Raw genomic sequence first — 14974 nt, forward strand, 5'->3', positions numbered from 1 at the left:
GGGGGTGTATTTGAGTGCCCATCTCGATGTGGTAAATTAGTTTAATCCCCCATTACAACTAATACATTCATAATAAAACGTGTGTGAATGCCAGCAGGTTCCTGTGGTTATTATCGCTCATTTCCATCTAATAGTCAAGATAAACACTTTGCTGAGATAATATATGTATATTAAACAGATGATGTAATTCCATCAGAATATAACACAGAATTGGCAAACTGTGCTTTAGCAGTAGGACTTTTTAAATGGTATGCATGAATGAGAAAAAACTACAGTTGTTGTCCCTGGAGACTTGGCCCTGAGTGCTGCTACACATCTGTTTTCTTGTACTATTATTATCATTATTATGATTATGAAGCAGCTCAGCGTCTAACAGCTGTTTTGTGGCTGCTGTGGGAGAATTTTTAGCAGCAATCACCCTGCATTTGGCTTTTTGATCAACTAGATATCCATAGTTTTGTATATTGTAAACAATCATTCATTCAAACATTAAAAAAAAACAGTTTAGGAGATATTGTATCATTGGAGTACAATTTAATCACATTGTATTGCATAGCTCAGCCTTTATGCACTGTATAAATTGTACAATAAAATTTCAGAATTCTTGGCCTGGCATAACTATTATCTATGTATGACCTCATAATAATGGCATGGAAAGGTAAAGAGATATAGAACGCATTACATTGAGTCTGCTCAGCCACTACTTTGGACTACTTATTTATGTCTCAGTGTATAAGAATACACTATTATGAAAATTTAAATAGTCAGCGCTTCACTGCAGCTGAACACATGGTGATGATATTTAGGATTCTTGAGTTATGAGTGACATGATTATCTAAAGGCTGTGGCGTTCAATTCCCTCTCCCTCAATGTGTCCCACTAAGCAATCATATGTATGCTGCTTACAATGAAAACATTTATAGTTTATGAGATATAAAATGGATCTAAACTTGCTGAAATCCCATTTGATCCCATTTCGTTGCTGTGACAGTATAATGCCATTTAAGTAATTTTAAGTTATGCGTTGCATTACAGCCTATTGGGTCTTATTCAGTCTGAGAACTCACTCATTGTATACACAATGCAAACCCTATTGCATTTAGAAGTTAACATTCAGTACGGACAACTGATCACGCACATAATAATCATAATTGAAGGTGTTGTGATGTAATGCACGGACGTCTATTGGACTTGCAGCCTTTTGTATGCATTAAAAATACACAAACTCCATTCAAATTACTTAAAGCTCAGTACTGCAAATCTACCATACAAGTTCATTTATGCAGTCCATGCTGCTACCATTCATGTTACAAATCAGTGGTTATGCAGTTTAAAGTACTCAGTGTAGCCCTCTGCTCTAATGATGACTTTAAGGCTAGTCATAAAATTCATCTAAGTGCCCAATTATCTCCTGCCTGTAATTTAGTATATAATCCATTACAAGTCCGGCATTCAAAATTGTGTTTAATAAATGAGTAAACATATTCAGCATGCATAATATACAACATTAGAGTGTTAAATTGTGATATGACATTATTGCATTATTATTGATGCATTAGGTTTTAAGCAATAAGTTGATATGTGTAACAGGTGGAATTGTAGGACAGTTTAATCTGTTGTGCATCTATTTGCACTGACCATCTGTTTTGCATGTAAAATCTAAGTTAGATATGCAAGGGGGGGGGGGGCAGTAGTTCAGTAGGGAGTTGGTTTGGGGACCAGGGGCTTGCCGGTTCAAGTACGGAGTGTGGATTGGGAACTGGAGTGGTGCCATTTCACTACCTGGGCCCTGCAGGGCTTAGCACCTTGAGCAAGGCTCTATACCCCCCAACTGCTTAGGGTGCTGGTCCAGGACTGGCACCCCACTCACTTTGGCATCTCTCCATTTTGTGCATGATTAGGTCCTGAGCATGTGTGTGTATTTCAGGCTTGTGTGTAGTGATTGCAAACAAAATAGAGTGTGAATTGTAATTTCATAAACATAAAAAAAAAAAAATTGGTGGATTAACAAGCACAATATATCTCCTTGAAGCATACTGGAGTAGACGTTTAGTCCATGAGTTATACATTCTATAATGTATAGTTCTTTAAAGCAATGTAATCACCATCACCTTAATAAATAAAGGCATCTCTGTTACTGCTGCTGGAACTACAATCTCCATGATGACTTAATTGTGTTTCCCTTTAACACGCGCCGCTGATGACGTCACCACTTGTTCGACAAGCAGCACAACAAGGAAGTGCCTCTCTGGCTCAACCTGTTTGTTCGGTGCGACTTTACGAGCTATGCTTTTCCTGTAGCACAGGTAAGTCATTCTCCAAAAAAACCATTGGAAATATATTTTCCGTCGCCAAAATAAAAAAAAAAGCACTTGCGATAAACTATCGCCAGGCTCCCGCGTCTGAGCCTATGTAGCTAACGTTGTGAATGTGACTGGTTTCACTTTCTAGCTAAACAGACACGTAGCTAACATTAACTTACATGAACTCCAGGTAACGTTAAACTACGCAGCAGAAAAAAACAGACAGCTCTCCAGCGACTGTATTGTATGTATAAAACGTCTAAGAAAATGTCACAAATACACCACCTTAACATGTTATTAATGTTGTTATTAAGGCCGAGCTTCCGGGGTAAGGTAACGTTAGCATTGGACATGTCAGTGTTACGTGTAGGCCTATAGGCTACTGGGAACGTTCGTTTATGGTTACAGCGAACGTTCCCCTAACGTTAAGAGACCGTTCCGTAACGTTCGCTGAGGGTTGCAACGCTAAGGGAACGTTCCCCTAACGTTCTCTAAAGGTTGCAACGTTAAGGGAACGTTCCCCTAACGTTCGCTAAAGGTTGCAACGTTTTCGGAACGTTCGCCTAACGTTCTCTAAAGGTTGTAACTTTTAGAGAACGTTAGGGGAACGTTCCGAGAACGTTCGTTGTAACCAAAAACGAACGTTCCGGGAACGTTAAGAAAACCTTCCAATTAACCTACAGACAACCAAACTACAACCCAAAAAAAAACCTTCAGGGAACGTTCCCACAACCAAAAACGAACGTTCCCAGAACGTTCTGGGAACCAAAAATTGTTAGCTGGGTAGTCGCTGTATAGTTAATAGGATACTGGTTTCCCAACACCGTACACTTATACGCGAAGAAATGCTTAAATTAAGCACATTTCAAATGGAAATGCTGTTGTTTTGCTTAAAGTGTACTCGAGCGGAATTACTACAAGAGCAAAAGCAGGCAAAACATGTTAAAAAATATTAACTCAGACTTATATTTTTGATAATGCATGGTCGACTTCGGGTTTATCGCAAAAGCTAAAAAAGTGCATTACAATTGAGTTAGGTACATTTTGAATTTCCCCCCAGAAGAGTGAGTTTTAGCGGGTTAGTTAGGCGCCTGTTACCAGTTGCACCGGGAGTATGGGCATTGGGCATAAGTCAATTCACCAGAGCAAGTGTCAGTAAGCCAGTATAGAAGAAACAGAGTAGAGGGGGGTATAGGAAGAATAATAATGATGATGATGATGATGTATACTTTAGTCATCCTGCATGGGGAAGTTACAATGTTTTCACACAGACCTGTACCACACACACATGCTCAGTACCTATACATGCACTAACCCTCCCGTTGTCCTCCCGCCCACCATGCAACTTTAGTTTTTTTCTCCCAACATTTTTTAAAGCTTTTTCTGTCATTTTTTTCACTTAAAAAAAATATAATTCTTCTTTCAGTTTTTGTTCAAATGCTATACAATTGAATAAAACATCCAAATTTATTGAAAGTAGTGAACCACTCATTTATTTTATCTGTAAATAGTGTAGAGAACCAACCAATATATTTTTGGACATGTTGGTTGATAGAAACCCAAATTTCGGATATAGAAACCTTTAGAAAATGGGTCAAATTTGACCCAAGGACAACAGGAAGGCTAATGGAGAGATGTCAGAGTGAGGGGGGGTTGCCCATCGAAAAGTGCCCCAAGCAGTTGGGGGTTTGGTGCCTTCGTCAAGATCACATTGGGAGTGCCCAGGAGATGAACTGGCACATCTCCAGCTACCAGTTCACGACCATACTTTGGTCCCAACCCTACTACCTACTGACTGAGCCACTGCCGCCCCATAGGGGTAAGCGGTAGAGCTTTACTTCATAAGGAAAATATCCAATGTGCTATAACATTGAATGATATTACTTGCAATGAATAAACAAAAGTGTAGTGGTAGGGGTGGCTGTGGCTTGGTGGTAGTGCGATTGCCTGCCAATTGGAAGGTTCAATACCTGGCCCTGCGGTCCCATGTCAAAGTGTCCTTTGGCAAGACACTGAACCCTGATTTGCCCCAGATGCTGCGCCATCGGAGTGTGAATGTATGGGAGTGTGTATCTGATGAGCAGGTGGCACCTTGTGCGGAAGCCTTGGCCCCCAGTGTATAAATGTGTGTGAATGGTTCCTGTATGATGTAAAAGTGCTTTGAGTTGTCATTAAGACTAAAAAGTGCGACATAAATACAACACCTTTACATTTAGTCAGTTCTGCATTTCTGCTGCTTTCAGTATTCTGCAAAAATTCAACATATTGCTTGTTGAATTTAACAAAAATGGAATCACATAATTTAATTGAACATGCAGTTTTCTTTCTTTCATCCAACTAAAACCTATGAGTGTCTTTTGCAAAATTACACAGCATTTGCAGTGTGCTTATTGTGTCCTATTCCGAGAACAATATTAAAAACAGAAAAAAATAAATCCTCCATATTAAAAGCTAGTATAGATAGTCTAGAATTAATGCTCAGGTCCAGGTACTTGACCTCAGAAGAGTGGAAAGTGAGGTTTTCAGAAAACTCGGGCTACGGCTTTCACACACAGTATCAGGATGCTGCAAACAAATGATTTGAACTACTTTTAACTCGTTTAGTATGACCTGTATGTTTAAAAAAAGTTTTTTAGGATGCCTGTTGAAAGCCTGGAGGAAAGAACAGTGGAGGTGCTGGGGCTGCCTGCAGCAGTGGATGAGGAGCTGCTCTTTCTCTACTTTGAGAATAAGCGCCGCTCCGGGGGAGGTCCACTCGTCTCCGTGGAGAAGAAGGGGGACCGCGCCATATTGGTGTTTGAAGAGGCAGAAGGCAAGTGGCAACAAACTATATTCGTCTGGGACATTTGGCAAGTAGGGGCATGCATACCTATTTGTTAGCCTTTGACCCTAGCTGCTTTCAAAATCTTTCATGTTCTTTTTCAAATTTTCTTTGCTACCTTTTAATGTGGATGTCCAACCAGTGCTGTGGGTAAATGTAGTCTAGCTAAGAATATTCATGCTACACTGACTGAGAAAGCCAGTTCTCCTGCTCACTGAGCCGCGGCGCCTGTGCCTACGTATACGAGGATGCATTATGTGAGAACCGACTTCGCTTAGCTCCCCTTAGCCTTTTTTAGTAAACAAAGTAAACTATCAAAATGTCAAAAAAGGAAAAAACATTTTACACCTAAACAAAAAAATACAACTTTACACCTTTTTTTTATTTCAAGGTAGTCTCTTTCACCAAACCAAGGCTAGATTATTTACCTTGTTAACGCGCTAATTAAACTGGCTAAATCTCTGGCTAAATTAGCTGAAAACTGTTATGGAAACATAACTAGTTTACAGAGAAGAACATATGAAAGATTGCAAACAGCATGAAGCCCTAGCTATCTGTGCTGAATTAGCATATTTTTCCCTTACACCTGTTGCACGCTGGTGGACAGAAGTAGAGCAGGTTGTGCGTCTGCAGCTGGATCAACCGCAATGACAAGGAGAACTTTACTACATTACTAAGCTTAAAAGAGAATTATAATTGAAGACCATGAGTGGAAACGTCATTAAAGTACTGTATGCTAATCCCGCCTTTATTTCTGTTGCAATCATTTTGACAGCTGCAGCCCAAGTGCTGTCTAAAGGGCACCACGTTCTGCATAATGTGGAGCTGAGTGTGAGAAAGGCGGCCTCAAAGGACAAATGTAGACTGCTGCTGCTGCGGGGGATCAAGCCCAACACCAGCACGGAGATGATAGAGCTCTATGTGGAGAATATGATGGGGTTGAACATGCCTGACTACACTCTGTATCCCTCGCCGGGAAGAGACTTCATTCTCATTCACCTCAGCCAACCCTTCTCGAAAGGTTTGTTGAACACAATAGCTCTCTTACTGATGTGTTGCTTCCAAATGTATAGCTTGTTATTTTTTTTTCATGGCATTGTTTAATATAAATATATATATCTTTTGTTTTGTAGACTTCCAAAACCTTAGTGCTAAAATCTCCAAGAGGACACTTGATGGGGCCATGGTAACTCTTGAACAGCCTGAGCAAACTGACGTTGTCTTAGTGGAGAACCTGCGCCCTGGTACCACTCCAGACAAGCTCACTTTGTACTTTGAGAGCACGCAAGGTGGAAATCAGAAGGTGAAGGAGGTCGCAATGCTTTCAGAGAGTACAGCCAAGGTGTCCTTTGTCAATTATGAATGTAAGTTTTGTATTTGTACAACTTTTTAGAAAAATAACTCTGTTTCATCGTAGTTTTCTTCAATCAACAAAATGTCTTATTCCTTTGTGACAGCTGTGGACCCCGTCCTGGGTCACCCGCACAAACTGGACGGCGCCGATCTTGTTGTGACGCCGTACCTCGACTGTCTTCAACCCCCAGAAAGATTAACGTCACAAGACTCTGGAATTGGCAGCCAAGATAACACTGAGAGAAACTTGGAGGATATTGAGATGCAGACTAGTCCTCCCGTGGCGGTCCAAGCAAACAGCCGATCCTCCTCTTCGATGGCCTTGAAGCCTCTTGCTGCAGAGGTTGCAGTGGAAGAAGAGGAAGAAGAGGAAGTCATGGACCAAACGGAGGATGATGGTACACTATTAAGCCACATTGCTATCGCTGACCCAGTAAAACTTGCTTTGTTTCAACTCAGCCCCTTTTGGAAGGACATTGAAAAGGCTCACCCAAATTTCACCATCCAAATCAAAGACAATGGCGTGCACATCGCAGGGACTTACAGGCAAGAGGTGGAGCAGATAAAGCACGCCATCTTGGACTGTTTTGGCAAAATGGCTGAGACTCATTTCACCCTGGAGCCAGAAAAGGCTCAGTTCCTTGCAAGAGAAGATGTAAAAAAGCGTTTACTGCAGATAATGGATCAAACTGGTTCACCTGCTATGTACACTGTATCAGACTGTAATGTCAAGGTAACCTCCCTCTCCCAGGACTCTATTAACCAGGCAAATAGCTTTTTGAAATCCCAGTTGAGTCACTTCAGCATTCAGGTGGACACGGAATATGAGTGCATGTTATATTGCAGAGAGTGGTCAGAGTTCCTGCAGGCTCTGAGTTTCTGCTCTGTTAAAGTGTCAGAAGAAGGTGGCAAAATTGACGTGTTCACTCTGGAAGGTATGGAGAATGAGAAGCAGGCTGCAATCATGGAGTTTCTTACTACACCCATTGAAAGGGAGACGGTCATCTCTATGGAGCCGGGCATGCTGAAATACATCCAGATTCATTGTCATCAGCTGCTGGCTGACATGGCCCAAGTGTCTATTTATCCACTAGAAGCAGGGGACGTCTGTGGGTTAAAGGTATGTGGTGCATCAGTAACACATGCAGAAACAGAGACTGCAGTGTAGATAATTCCAAATCTTGCTGTACAATTAATTGTCTCCTAAATAATTGCAATTGGGCGCCTAGTTAGCTTCCCCCTTATCTCCCCTTTCTTGTCTAAGCTGTCCGGTAGAAATAAAGGCCTAACATGCCCCAAAGAAAAATCATTAAAGAAGTAATTTGCAAAATACAATATAATTGTCTCCTTCTGTAAAAATGATGTATGTATTTTTTACATTTTCAAACAACTAAACGTTTTCAATTAATTCCAGGAGCCATCTTTTGGCTATATCAGTGTTATGTGACCTGAATAATGTAATAACACAGGTACACTATGTAGTAAACAACGCCTCTTTATTATCATAAAACATTGCATCATTTTCTTAAATTAACATTAAATTGACAACAGGTCAGTATTGTCTAAAAATGCAAAAAAGGTTGTTTTAATTAGTGGGTTTCTCGGGAAGACATCGGGCCAGAAACACGAGCACGTTCAATTTCGACTAGATCCAGCTCCAGCCCAGGACGTTTGGAGTTGCTATGGCAACTATTGACAGCAGCCGCTAGCATGGCACAGCTCAACGGTCCGTTACGGGCCTACTGCAGTGATGTAAATGTCACTGGTGATTGAATGTTTGGTTTTCAACATACTGTCTTCTTCATTTCTTGTGCCGTGTTAACATTGTTTTTTTGCAATTCCTAGACCCATCATCCAGTATCTTTTGTTATTTCTGTGAATGCGCCTGACAGATCCATGGCCCTGCTACTGCTTGTCAAATGGCTGAGGAGTTGTTGCAAGGTGTGGTGTCCTCTATCTGCACCAGAACCATCACAGTGAATGCTCCCGGAGTGACTCGGTTTTTTGATGAGAAGGACTGCCAGAGCATCATGGAGGAGATGCAGAGAAAGTTTCAGGTCTATATCAGCACGAATCATGTGCCCTGGGAATTCCTGCCACAGCAGGTAACGTAATGAATAGAGCAAGACTTTCTTACTTTTTGTGTTGTTTGGTGTTTTTGAGGCAATTATATACAACTTCATTCTTTCACACTTCCTCTCAGTTGACCAGTTATACCAGTTGGCATTCATCTTGATGAGCAGTCTCGAGGCCTTATTGCAGTTTAGCCTGAGGCTGAGTTAACCAGCAAACACAAGAGAATCGCTGATGTTTACTGTGTTTCTTGTCTGCTCAATGTTTCGCTGTACTTTCCTCTCCTACTGCTGCTTAGTTGTCAGGCTCAGCTCAACGGCAACACACAAAACAGTGTTCACGTTCCCAAATGTGACAAAGATCATAGAGCTGATGGGAGGGATGAAGGCATGAATGCATATCAGAGGCAACCACTGATTATTAGTAGATTACATGCTGTTTTACTATTATTATTATTATTATTTTTTAAACATACGTTTTCCCTGGTTCAAACAATCCCCTACGTTACTGATTGACAATTTTTCAAAGCATACCCAGTTTAAAGGTTGATGAATGAAACTTTCTGACCATCAGGTCACGGGTGGCAGTTAATGCCTCTATATAATATTATATGAGGAGTGAAGACTGTTACCTGTTTGGTGAATACAGAGTTTTATGTGTGTGTATATGTGTATATATGTTAATGTCAGTTAAACACGTTTTTAACGGCATTAACACAAACCCATTTAAACGACGTACATGTTTTCATCGTAGTTTAACGTTCTTTTTGGCCTAGCAAACTTTGTAGTTTTTTCCACATGCTGTTGCAACAACTAGTAATGTTAGAAAAACTACAACTCCCTCCGGATCTACTTACACGCTGTTTGGGCTCGCAAGCCAGCCAAAGAGTAGTAACGTTACGTTTTGAGTGGATGGCGAGCGCCAGATCTTAATCATCTGACAGCAATAAAATAAGTATATCCTAGTTATTGTAGCATTATGTCCAAATCTGTTAATGAGCATGTTTCCTGTCTAAGAAACATTGTATTTTTTTTATTTTAGGACATTTTTGAAACTGCGTGGGACATGCTATCCCACAAAAACTTCCAGAAGGCATCTTTGGATGGTGCTCCACAGGAATTCAAATCCGACTCAATGCAAACTGATCATAATGGGACTCCTGGCAAAGGTAATACCTAGCTCTTGAATAATTCATCATGTTTCTATGCAGTTTCAAACAAATCTGTTTACCTCTTTTTAGGCCTTTTAGAGGAGGCAAAGAGAATCTTCTCAGCTGTCGATGAAAGACCTGAGGGGGGGGTGTCTAATTCTGACCAACCTGATGACATGGATGGCCTGGACCTGTACACTGCAGAGGAGGCGACCGGCCTGGCAGACCAAGACTCTTGTGTGACATCTGTCCACGCATCTCAGTGCTCAGCTGAAGGGAACGCTGCGAGTGGGTTACTCCAGCAGAGTGATGGAGCTCTGGGCCTTTGTAGCAACCTCGAAGAGGAGGCCCAGCTCTCTCTAGCCATACAGTACTCAATGGAGTCCAGCCATTGGTCCCTGGAGGATGACGAGGAGCAGCTGCAAAAAGCCCTGGAGCTGTCCAAGAAAATGATCCCACATGAAGCATATTCTAGTTGTACTGACAAGAAGGTGGGCCAGCCGAAGAATAAGGACATCAACGTTTCCTTACAAGACGCCATCAAGGCAGCCAACACATTGCAGTTGTTTGTTTTTGCAGGTTATGCCTGTGACCTGATGCGGGTTGACATAGCCTTCGGGAAGAAGGTCAGCCAGAGACAGATCGAGGAGAAACTAGAGCACAGGACATTGAAGAACTTGTCTGAGTACCACAGGAAGTGTCTGGAGGTGATCAAGAGGAAGCACGGAGTGGAGATTCAAATTCAGGGCACCATTATCACCGTCTCTGGCTTCAAGGAGTATGTGCCCGAAGGACTGTGTGATGTGAAGCTGCTGCTGGAGAGAATTTCCAACTCTGTCTCAGACCGGGAAATCCTGAGGACTGTCCAGTGGGCGTACCATGATCCAGCCACTTCGGTGAAGATTCCTTATTCGCCTGATGCCTCTGTGTTCATCGAGAATGCTTTGAGGTTGAGGCGGAAAAAGGTTGATATCTTGTTAGATAATCAGCCCCACGTCATCAACTTTGAGAAGATGGAAGAACACAACATAGCTTCGGGGAAATCTGTGAAAGTCTTCAGGAATTTGCCCGAGTTGGGGGATTTGATTGAGGATGTGCCAGGTAAAGGGAACTTATATAGTGTTCTAGTGCTTCTGATGCTTCTATAGCCTGGTTGAGACCAGACCCTGGGTCTGAGGAAGGTTCATCAAATTGGTACCTTGATCTGGAAAAATTGGAAATGGGCTTGTTTGGGCTCTTGGCCAGACGGACTTGCAGCAAATCTCAAATTTGCTGCAAGTTTATCAGGGTTTTCTCGGGCAAATGCTTCTGTGTATTCAGAACAAAATTGAGTAAAGGACTATCAGACACGTCAGAAATTTAACTGCTTCATCTTAGATGGCAAGCTAATGCAAACAAAAAAAACAACAACATTGGGCTGGATACTGGTTTCAGTACTTTTAGGTACAGACCGACTTGCCTCTATAGTATCGATAAAATGCCTTGTCATTCAATACCCAATTTCAAGACTTAAGGAGGGAATCTCATCACTGTTAGTGAGCCAGTAAGCACCCAGCATGCTTCTACCAAGATCTCACAATGTTTGTGATTGGCTGTCTAACGTTGCACGTCGCAGAGACACACAGGAAAAACGCTAGGTTACACAGAGATAAAAAGATTTGTGACGTAATGTAGTAATTTCTTTTTGTTAAAACTGATTTTATACTGATTTTTTTACAGAACAATGTGCTATAGTTGCCAAATTGGTTTGGCACTTCTAATTTGTTTTGTTTTGTCATGGTCAAAAAACATTGAGGCAGAGAATCGTGATATCAATTCGAAGCAAAAAATCGTGATTCGTGAGTGATTCTCCACATCGTGCAGGCCTACCATGCTTCCAACATATAACAAGTCCATGTCTCTTGTCTTCATCGTGAACCACGATGGAAACAAGTCTTGGACTTTATTTTGTCGTACATTTGTGTCTTTTTGTATTTTCTTTCTCATAATGTCAAACTAAACCTGTAAGATCCTTCCTTACTCCATTCTATTCACGAACAGTATTATTTCTGATTTCTTTTTTCTTTTAGTTATGTTTTTGACGTGTCTGATCGTCTTTTACTGCTTTCTGCTTTTTGACAGATTTGGGGCACCATATCTTTGTTGATAAATAATGTATTAGTTATTAGATGAACAAACTCTCTAATGTGAAAAGTCGATGAAATGATGATTACTAAATGCCTTGTTAACAGTCGAGGAATACTCTCTGCTGTCGAACCTGCCTGAAGCCACCAGAATCGACGAGGAATCGGATGAATTTCAGGAAGTAGTGAAGAATTTCTACGAGACCATACACGAATACCACAGCAAAATCAGAATCATACAGGTTAGAAAGAATTAAGCCACATATTTTGCAAAACTTGATCTGGTGTGTCTGAGATAACACTTAGATTTTTGCACAGGTGGAGAAGCTAATGAACCGACTGCTGTACAATCAGTACAAGTTGAAGAAGGCAAGTGTACTACAGCGCGCCACGTATCCGGAAATTGAACGAACTCTGTATCACGGCACAAGTGAGAAGTCTGTGAAAGAGATCTGCGTTCACGGATTCAACAGAAGCTTTTGTGGAAAGAATGGTACGTGTTTTAATCCCGCTGTTCTCTTGTCTGACTCAATCTCTTTTGTCTTGGCAGTAGTGGAAGAAGTATTCAGATCCATATCTTAAGTAAAACTACTAATACCAATACCAAACGCTCTGTTACAAGTAAGGGTCCTGCATTGAAAATGTTACTTAAGTAAAAGTATTTAAATATCATCATGAAAATGTACTTCAAGTATTTAAAGTAGAAGTACGCAATGGTTAAAAATCCTCCCATTTTAGAAACGTTTTCCAAACAGTTCTGTCAATCAACCTAGTGTTTAATCATATCAGTTTGACTTGTAGGCCTGTGTATTGTGGGGTAGATGAATTTATAATAAAACATCATACTTTATGTGTTTTGTGGGCAAAAATGTTAAAGGTGCTCTAAGCAAGACAAAACGAAGGCTAGGCTGGGACAGGCAGCTAGCAGATAGTGAGGAGATGTTTTTTTACAGTGTGTTCTGGGGACAGGCAGCTAGCAGATAGTGAGGAGATGTTTTTTACAGTGTGTTCTGGGGACGGGCAACTAGCAGATAGTGAGGAGATGTTTTTTACAGTGTGTTCTGGGGACAGGCAGCTAGCAGATGGTGAGGAGATGTTTTTTACAGTGTGTTCTGGGGACAGGCAGCTAGCAGATAGTGAGGAGATGTTTGCTGTATGTGACATAAAACATTTGTACCCTGCAAAATGTGTGACCTCACTTAGAGCACCTTTAATTTGTAAAAGTAAAAAAAGTATCTCGTAACTAAAGCTGTCAGATGAATGTTGTGGAGTAAAAATAGAAGTAGTAAGTGGAGTAGAAAGGGGCATGAAAAGACAAGTAAAGGTCCTCAAATTTGTATTTAAGTACAGTACTTGATTACATGGACTTAGGTACATTCCACCTCTTCTTTGTCTTGGGACTCTATTTTTGACGTGTTGTTTTCTCCATGCAGCCACTGTCTGGGGTCAGGGGGTGTACTTCGCCGTCAACTCTGCGCTGTCGGTCCAGGAGCAGTATTCCCCCCCGAATGCAGACGGATACAAGTTTATTTTTGTGTCAAAGGTTCTAACAGGAGACTATACTAAAGGAGACCATTCGATGAAGACAGCACCGCTGAAGGAGACTGACGGTATTCCTCTCCGATACGACAGCGTGACTGATGACATCACAAAGCCGTCAATGTTTGTCATCTTCAACGACACGCAGGCTTTTCCTGAATATCTCATTACATGCCAAAGAATCCACCGCTGAAGAAACCATTAGTTGTCAGATTTATTATGTTTTTACCTTGTTTAGAAAAAAGTGCAGTTCAATTTACAAAGGGCTAATTATTATTATAGTTATAGCGTACAGTTTTTTTTTTTCATTGCTGTGGACTGTTAAATCAGTGTCTCTACCTTCAGATGTTCGGTTTAGTCCAATCTGATCAAGAGAAACTCAAACAACTGAAACCAGAAGCCCATTTAATTAAAGTCCCTTTAAACATGCCCTATCAGCACAGATGGGACTCAGCAGTTGTTGCTTGACATTTCACTTTTGGTTCCACACACTCCAATTATTTTTCCCCATGTTTAAACATCGCAAGCATCCAAAGTATGTTGTATTTATGATTTTGAAAACTAACATAAATGATATGCTGCATATAGTTGTGGATACAGATCCTTTTAGTAATGTGAATTTGACAGTTTTCAGCCTGGTGACCGTGCTGGATACTCTGCTGCCTGACAGTTTTTACCAGTAGGAGGTCAATACAAACTATCCCCCCAGTCATCAGTTTGGGAATATAGAAAGTTTGATATCATCTGAATATGATTTATATATATATACATACAGTATATAATACTTCAGGTCCAGTGGTTTGAGTTACTCTGTAGTGTACATGTTCTTCTTGGTGTTATTAAAATAGTTACAATAACTCTAATAAAATGTAGGAACAGTAACTACATGGTATGTTAGAAACCAGCAGTTCCATGTGCACTGCTTTACCTTTTTAAGAAAATGTTATCAAAAAATGATACCATGTTTACAAAAAAGAAGTAAAATTATGCCTAGATTGGAAATAACTAGAATTATCCTGAACACAATACAGATAATCATGAATTATTATAAGTTTAAGATAGCTTTTAAATGTTTTCTTTGCACATCTATCACATTTAAAATGAATGTGTATTCTAATTTTAATAAAACACAAATAATGTGTGAGTTAAGCCCTTTGTGCCACATGCAAAATGTGATGGGTCTTGATTTCCTGATCCCTGTGAACCTGATTGGGTGAAGTGCCTCTTTTGGAGTCCCTTTTTATTAATAATGTGCTTTGGTCACATGTCTTTGGGTTTTCTTCTGTCTGACATCTGGCCAGGAGATGTTTACCAAAGACCTTTTTTTGTTAGCATTTCTGATTGTATTACACATTCTGTAAAAGCATTTTTATTTGGTCTTTTTTTTTTAGAAAACATGAAGACATTGCCGTCTAAAGAGAAACCCTTATGTTTAGGAAAAGAAAAATAAACCTTCTTAAAATAAGATACCATTAGGAGTTGTTTTTGATCATGCGCTCAGTTGTATTTTATCAAAAACAGGCTACTGTAGTGATTATATATGAAAATATGTATATATACACTGAACAAAATTATAAACTCAACACTCAACTCAAAGATCTAAGACTTTTTC

At 40.5% G+C, this 14974-nt stretch overlaps 1 protein-coding gene across 1 annotated transcript; it reads left to right on the top strand.

Moving 5' to 3' along the window:
- Positions 1–2210: 2210 nt before the first annotated feature.
- Positions 2211–13911, top strand: parp10 (poly(ADP-ribose) polymerase family member 10). Its single transcript, XM_034892233.1, has 11 exons — positions 2211–2306; positions 4940–5115; positions 5900–6145; positions 6258–6488; positions 6582–7597; positions 8370–8582; positions 9592–9718; positions 9791–10801; positions 11932–12065; positions 12142–12316; positions 13257–13911. The coding sequence occupies exons 2-11, from the start codon at positions 4941–4943 to the stop codon at positions 13553–13555; spliced, it is 3627 nt and encodes a 1208-aa protein (XP_034748124.1). The 5' UTR covers positions 2211–2306; position 4940; the 3' UTR covers positions 13556–13911.
- Positions 13912–14974: the final 1063 nt, after the last annotated feature.

The sequence above is a fragment of the Etheostoma cragini genome, chromosome 14, assembly GCF_013103735.1.
Source record: "Etheostoma cragini isolate CJK2018 chromosome 14, CSU_Ecrag_1.0, whole genome shotgun sequence".
NCBI classification, from domain to species: domain Eukaryota; kingdom Metazoa; phylum Chordata; class Actinopteri; order Perciformes; family Percidae; genus Etheostoma; species Etheostoma cragini.